The sequence below is a fragment of the Theobroma cacao genome, chromosome 2, assembly GCF_000208745.1.
Source record: "Theobroma cacao cultivar B97-61/B2 chromosome 2, Criollo_cocoa_genome_V2, whole genome shotgun sequence".
In the NCBI taxonomy this organism is placed as follows: Eukaryota; Viridiplantae; Streptophyta; class Magnoliopsida; order Malvales; family Malvaceae; genus Theobroma; species Theobroma cacao.
In genome coordinates this window covers 10,599,260-10,607,034 of record NC_030851.1, presented here as the reverse complement: position 1 = coordinate 10,607,034, position 7,775 = coordinate 10,599,260, and the positions used below count along the sequence as shown (strand labels likewise).

Sequence of the window (7,775 nt, the reverse complement as noted above, 5' to 3'; positions counted from 1 at the left end):
TTTAAATACAAATATTAGAGTAAAATGTCGTAGAAATTTTTAGGCTGAATAGATTGGATCTACCTTGGTGGTTTGATACCTAGTTGTAGTACGCCTACGTGATAACCGCTATCCAACTGTCCTTCCGATCCATCATGATGTTTCACGGAGTATTGATTTAACCCAAGTTAGGCAAGGCTAGAGCAGAAGAAACCAGAGGGTCAGAGACATTAAAACAAAATATTTTATATGTCAATTACACAGCCGAGTGCTACGATGAAGGCAAGTAATCAGGGAACCGACTGGCTTCAATTGGCATGCCCATATTAGGCAAAGAGAGACAAAAATAACAAAGACTGCTTCCCAACTTCGGCCCCCCAACCAACGAACTGACGATTGTTTCTATGCAAATTCTATCTGAGAACTAACATGCGGCCATTCTTCACCTTCTCTTCCTCTTCCTCTTCCTTTCTCAACCAGTTCTGGCCCCACCCTTTTGCCCAATCGGGTCCCTCAACGAAACAATCACCAACACTTGTTCTCAACACATGCAATAATAACAGGTAGAGAAAACCCTTTCGGAGTAAAAGTTTTACTCTTATTTCTTTATTCCTTATGCGTGCGTTTGTGGGGGCGTGAGTTTTGTCTTGCATGTCAATGTTTGCAGAGAAGAAACATATGCTGTTACCTTTTACGACTTTTTCTCTTTACGTTTCTTTCTTTTGCATTACAACCTTTATCTAGTATTTGTTCTTTTGGGATACAAAAAAACCTTCTTACAGTGTAAAGTTGTGCAAAAAGTGACCTTTGATTGCGCTCTTAATGTTTTGCTCTCAACAAAAAGTTTACATCTTTTCATCTTCTGGGTATCTTTGTATTTGTGTCATTATTCTATTACTTGACTCCCTATCTCTTTCAGAGAGACGGAATGATGAGGGGTTGAATAATGAGAGGGGAATGGGTTGGAGCATGAGTTCACCGCAATCATTTGCTACCCATTTCTTCAATCCTTTTTGGACCCCCCGTTCTTTTCTTTTTTCCTTTATTTTGTTATTTTTTTTCATTTCTCTTCCTTTTGCTTTCGGTTAAAAAGAATGTAAGAATCTAATCTTTTATTTTTTGGTCCCCTCATGAGATTAAGGAAGCGTCGACAATGCTTTCCTTCTTGCTCTTCTCTTCACAGAGTAATCCTTCCCACGCCTCCTTTTTCTCTCTCTAATTTTGATCAGTGTTGCTATTGCAAGGCTAATAAATATGCCTGTTAGCTTAATCTGTGTTTGTGAGTAATCTTTTGTAAACGTAATATTTCAACTGAATCAACTGATCATATAGATATTTGGTACTGTCAGCTTCTCTGCCTAGAAATTTACTTCTCTCTCTTCTCTGTGCTTGGCTATTGGCAGGTCTCATCAATTTATAATGTTTTCTTTTTTTTTTTTTAAATATGAAGTTGTTATAAAGTTTGGCAGCTTTTGATTGACTACCTCTTCATTTCAAAGAGTGTCTATATTCATTGGGTTATTGCTACTTTTATAGGCCTAAGTTAAGATTACAAATTTCCTCCATTTCTATAGTTAATTATGTCCGTTGTTTTCTATTGTGGGAGAATGAATTCATTATATAATGATAGTTAAGAGCTTAATTACGTTAGCAATCTACAGGCACAATGTACAACGTTTAGCTTCCAATTATGAACCTTCAACCTTGTGGAAAGAGTTATGAGTTTTGGAGCCTAGCACCCTCTGTCAGGTCTATGGCAGTTTTATTTTATGCAACTAACTGGTACTGATAAGTGCGCCGAAAACTCAAATGTAGGTTGATGAGGATGAAGTTTACTGGAGACAAAAGAAGGGCGATGAAGAGTTGGAATGGACACACAGTTCCACTCACGTAATATCACAGTTGGCTCGATGTTTTAGTGAGTAGATTTTCCTGAACTTCTCTCACCATTCCTATCTAGGCTGAATATCTTTAACGACACAAATTAGGATGGTCTTAATTGTCTTTGTATATTTGGCATGAAATATTTGTTCAAGTTTTACTTTTCATTGATATGCATATTTACTGAAATGAACATTATGGCATAGCTTAATAAGTAGCCAAACAGAGGGAAAATAATTTTAAACCTTAACTTGTTGGAATTTTCTGATCTCCCAAGCCTACATGAGCTGCCTCGAGCTCTTCCTTTCACATTGGGATCTCATGGAAATTGCTGGAATAGGCTTTAGGCTGACAGGTCAATGGCAATTTAAAAAAAAAAAAAAAAAATACTGAAAGAGCTAAAAAATGTCTTAGAGTGTAGAACACAACATAAACTATTACTAATATGGCAAATTTGGTTTCTAGAAATTTGTCCAGTTCTTTTAGCTTTCTTTGTTCAGATTGGTTCTGTATGAGTTCATTATACTTCTTTTCTTGTTCCTGTCTCTCAAGTCTCGACATGTACCGTCTAGAGAAATTAAGTAGAGTAAAACTACTCCAATAACATGCAATGTTTAAGGCTGTATCAACCAATTTCAACATTGAAAGGCTTGTTGACTAGCAAATAATCCATTTACAGCACATTCTCTAATATCTGATCAGTCTTATATTGTTGTAGCTAATGCTATGGTTGGATCACGATCATGGATAGGAGGGCTATTTAATCGCTCAAGCAATAAGCGTAATGAGAAGTTTCTTGACTACCCTTTGTCTCCTATTCAGGTAATTGAGAAAGTTACTCAAGTATTAGTGCTGATTGTGATCTATATGTTTTCAACTTTTTTTTATGTCTAATTTAATTTTTCCATAAGGAAAATATTTGTTTCCATGGAATGTCTATGCACATTGTTATCAGATATTGAATTTAGCATTTTCATGAAACCAATCCCTTAGGTTTGAAAATTGAAAATCAGACTTACTTGTGTAGGAACTACTTTTTGCTGTCATTTCTTAGGGTTTCAGCTTGAAGATATGCTGAGAGAATTTATGACATTTGTCCTGTTTAAGCTATGATTTTCTTGGTGTGATTTGTTTTGATATATATACATATGTATGTATGCAGAGCCTCAGTAATAATAAAATTGATATTGTTTCTTTAACTTCTGACTAGGAACAAAGACTTCAAAAGCTTCAAGAACGATTACAAACACCTTTTGACGAGACTCATCCTAACCATCAGGTACTTTATTTAATTTTTTTAACATCCATCTTTCTCTCAAAGGTTATCTTTTCTAACTTTGATTAAGACTTGGTTCCAAATCATAAACATCAACTGTTTCTTTTCTATAAGAAGACAGGACTTAGGCAGTTGGATCTTCTCAGTCTATGTTTGGTTTAGTGGACCATAACTAAATTGGGATCAATTTATTAATTCTGTTTTAGATTTAACCAAAATGGAAGTAAAAACAGCTGATCATTTTCTCCATTTAAATCTTAGGATTAGTTTTGGGGGTTCGGGGGTAGGGTGTGGGGGGAGTAATTGAGAGTTCTTACAAAATCTCATATCTAGGTATTTTGCTCTGTCATGTAATTTCTACAATTTGCAAATAGTTACATCTTCTGCTTTCATTTTAATCATTTTTAATGCCATGTAAATTAGTGGACGGTTGATCTTATGATCCTTTGTTGTTGACAGGAAGCTCTCAAAGCATTGTGGCATATTGCCTTTCCTAATGTTGCTTTGAAAGGCTTAATCTCTGAACAGTGGAAAGAAATGGGGTGGCAAGGCCCTAATCCATCAACTGACTTTCGGTACAGTACTTACATTCTATTTTTTCTGACATTTTAACTAACTATTTTTCTATCCCTTACTGACAATGAGTCATGCTAAAAGGGAAACATATTGCTTTAGAGGTTGTAGTAATTTTATCTCAAATCATTCTGTTGACATTAAGAATAACTTTCTTCTATAGCCGGTATAAACATTATATAGGAATAAAGTTTTCCATTATGTTCTATGTAGCGCTTTCTCCCTCCATAATTGCATTAAATTTATGCTGGATGCTAATATACAAGGATATCAGCATAGTAGCGGGATTTGGTCATTAACAGCAGCTTTTAGTTATAGTTTCATCCAACAGGGTGAATATGTTCTGCATGTGTTGTAGAATACATGAGGAATGGATTTATACCTCCAACATATGTCCAAACACACCTTGGTAAAAGTTTTGATTCTTTCTAAGGCCATAGAGATAACTAAGAGGTTGGAAAGGATATCCAACAACGAACTTGATTGAATGAATTGTTTAAAACACTATGTCTTTTTCTAGACTTCCTATATTCGAAATAACAATTATTTGTCTAAAAGTGAACTTCTCTTTAGGGGCTGTGGTTTCATCTCTCTGGAAAACTTGCTGTTTTTTGGCCGAACATATCCGGTAAGCCTTCTGTTTCTTTTTAGTTTTTTATGTCTAGATTTCTGCAAGAAAATTGGCTTATTACTAATAATATAAAAATACAAAATGAAGGCATCTTTTCGTAGGTTATTATTTAAGCAAGATGGAAAGAGAGCAACTTGGGAATACCCATTTGCTGTTGCTGGCATCAATGTATCATTTATGTTGATTCAAATGTTGGATTTATATTCAGGTTTGTAGGCAATATTAATTTCTTTTCATTGATGTGTTCAACTATTTTCCTTACAAAGTAGCTTAAGATGACTCCATGTTGCTGGGTAGTGAGCGAACAAAAATTTTTATTTTTAATTCATAATCTATATTGTTGTCCTCAGTCTATTTCTGTCAATGCTTTACCTTGTTTGGTAATTCTTGAATGTCCTCTGCTCTACTCTAGGAAAACACCATGGAAGTCTTGCAATGTAGATTAAGTGGACTATCCATATGCTCTGACGATCTTCTGATCATGATATTTTTGTTGATCAGATCCTATTTATTTATTTTCAAGGAAGTCAGTAAAGCACAAATTTTGAAGGTTCTGTTATGTTTAGAGGATCTGTTTAGTTAGAATGCAAACATCTTTACTAGTTTAAGATTCATACAAATAAAATGTGTTAGCTGTTCTGTAATCTATCCTCTTTCTTTTTGCAGCAAAACCAAAAAATCTCCCAGGATTCAATTTCCTAAAAATATTGGGAGGTAATAGAACCTTGGATCTTAGTACTTTCTGCTCAAGCACTGTTGTATCTAAAAAACTGATTTCTGTTTCTTAGTTTTGTATTCAGTCTTATGACCTGAATGTTTGACATTGCAGAAGATGAAAATGCCTTTGATGTACTATATTGTATAGCTTTTGAAATGATGGACGCTCAGTGGCTTGCTATGCACGCTTCCTATATGGAGTTTAATGTACATCTCTCTCTCTCTCTCTCTCTCTCTCTCGTCCTTACTGACACAGACTGACATTCACATTTTGATAAAATCTCTTACTCTGAAGTTATAAACTATGCTTTTCTTTTTCTGTTATTTTAATATCATTCAAGTTCTGCTCTATGTGAAATCCCAAATCATCCAAATCGTGACAATCTTTTTTTTTCTTCTTTATCTTATTCTCTTTATGGTGACTGGACAGAAAAAGATGCTGCATTGATTTAGTGGAAGTAATTTTGAATATGAAAGCTTATGAAAGGATTTATAGGCAATCAGTACATCTAGTGAAGCATTTGTATGCTCCTCAACCATCACTGGTGGCTAGGCATTGACACTATGGAACAGCCTTTTTTATGATGATGATATCTAACCGCAGTCACCATGTGCACCTTTTCATATATCAAAACAACCAGGTACATAAAATGGTCCAGAGCCGCAATAGACTATCCGGGCTGTGTGTTCCCTATGTTAATCGCCCCTTTTAGGATGATGGAATGGAGCTCAATTATCCAGAAGAAGAATATACCTCTTGGCCTAGAATTTAATATCTTAAGGGAAAAACATTTATGAATATGTTCAGTAATGCAAATGATCTTTGCTTATTTTGACAATTTTCAGTATGTTTACTGCCCATATTTTTAATTCCTTTTGTGCTTTGACCTGTCCCATCTGGATAATAAAAGCACATTACTTCCCGAAGGTATGCTAGATCCGTTTTTTCTTTCCTGCGATGCTGGCTCCTTGAGTTTCCTTTAAAGAATGTTAGTATATTATACGATATTAATTATTTGTTTGAGATGGATTTAACTGACAATCATAAGTTGCCAAAGACTGTGTAACTTGACTCTTTTTCCCTTTTTTTTTTTTTGTGAATGAGCCATTTCAACTCCTTATTCTCTAGTATTTTCATTCCTGCAGGAGGTTTTGCAAGCAACACGCACACAACTGCAGAGAGAACTGTCTTTGGATGATGTTCATAGAATACAGGATTTACCAGCGTACAACCTGTTATACCAGTAGCTCTGCTGTTAACTGTTCTTTGGAGCCACCAAAATGCTGATCAGTCTCGAACAATTTTGCCAATCAATGGGAACGTTTCAAAATTTGAGGGCTATTAACTGACTCGTTCAAGATGTTAAAAATGTATTCTAGGAAGGTTTTTGGATGCTTTGCAGCTGAGATTTGTACACTAAAACAGACACTAGAGAAGCTTAAACTACTGAGGCTATGAAGGCACCTGATCGACATTCGACACTAGCTATATTATCAAAATTTGGATGGATGAAGTGCTAGTAATCGATGCAATGAGCTCTAGCTTTCAGGTTTCTAAATTTTCTTACCACCGGTGTGCATGAGGATGGTAGTTAACGATCTCCAGTTACATAATGAATTTTCATACTGCTACTGGCTCTTCTGTATGTTCTTTGCATGAATATGCGGGAAGCTTCAAGAATTTGGATTCCTGATGGAGCCTCTGGTGCCCTATTGGAATGGAAGTAATTCTTTCTCCGTTTCATATGAAATATTCTGATGCCCTCTATCAAGTCCTGCCCCAGTTGGTGGCATGTAATTTTCAGATTGCTTCTGAGTCTATCAGTCCAAATATCAATTTCCACAGTTTTGAACAAATGACCAGATGGTGGCATGTAATTACATGATATTTGTTTAATCTGATAAGAATTCACGTTTTTATGTCTGTCAATTTAGGTAAAAAAAGGTTAAAATCCAACCTTTGACTGACATAAATGTAACTCTATATTTGTTTAATCTGATAATTTCGAAACAAGTTTTTTTGTTTTAAACCTAATTCATCTGATCATTTGCCCAAATAATTAATAATAGGATTTTTGAAAGATATGTTGTGTCACGACCCAGAACCTCCCTCAGGCCCATGAAAATCGCCGCGACATCACGATTGACACTCATTATCCGGAATACCAACCGAAACCCCGCAACTACATATCAGTTTCTTTCCTTTCTTGTGGGCAATCATTGTTAAATATCGAGTTTTTAAAGAATATTTACTATTTTAGATCAAAAACAATCAAAATAAAATTTTCGCCACAGAGGTATTTTGGTCATTTTTTTCTCAAAAAATTTGAAACTAGCTAAAACGTAATATGCAAGTACAAAACACATAATTCGTATTTAAAATGAGTTTAAAAGTCAAAAATCTTCATTTAAAAAGAAATTACAGCTATTTGAATATAATGAAGAAAATAAAAGAAATATTAAGGAAATATTCTATTTTCTTATAAAAAATATTTATAGATTATAAGTGAATAATTTTTATAGCGTAAAAGCTAAATAAATTTAGACATACTTAAATACAGTAAGCCAAAATATTAAATTTAATTTACAATAACAAGAAGGCCCCCGAATAAACAAAAGTAAAGAGGACTGTTGTAAAGCCCGACCTTATAAAATACTATTCATGACATACATGTGATGATAGCATGATTGCATGCTAGGAGAGTCCCGAAAAATTTA

The 7,775-nt window shown here is 34.6% G+C and overlaps 1 protein-coding gene across 2 annotated transcripts; it reads left to right on the top strand.

Moving 5' to 3' along the window:
* LOC18608676 (ELMO domain-containing protein A) lies at window positions 441–6,987 on the top strand. Of its 2 annotated transcripts, none has more exons than XM_018114728.1 (10): window positions 441–542; window positions 1,795–1,897; window positions 2,563–2,682; window positions 3,071–3,139; window positions 3,596–3,711; window positions 4,283–4,337; window positions 4,428–4,548; window positions 5,007–5,054; window positions 5,170–5,264; window positions 6,204–6,987. In XM_018114728.1, exons 3-10 carry the CDS (start codon window positions 2,587–2,589, stop codon window positions 6,303–6,305), a joined length of 702 nt encoding a protein of 233 aa, XP_017970217.1. In that variant the 5' UTR covers window positions 441–542; window positions 1,795–1,897; window positions 2,563–2,586; the 3' UTR covers window positions 6,306–6,987. The 2 variants fall into 2 exon arrangements, with proteins under 2 accessions (XP_017970217.1, XP_007043545.2); XM_007043483.2 differs by lacking the exon at window positions 441–542 and adding an exon at window positions 1,035–1,163 and having other exon boundaries at window positions 2,579–2,682.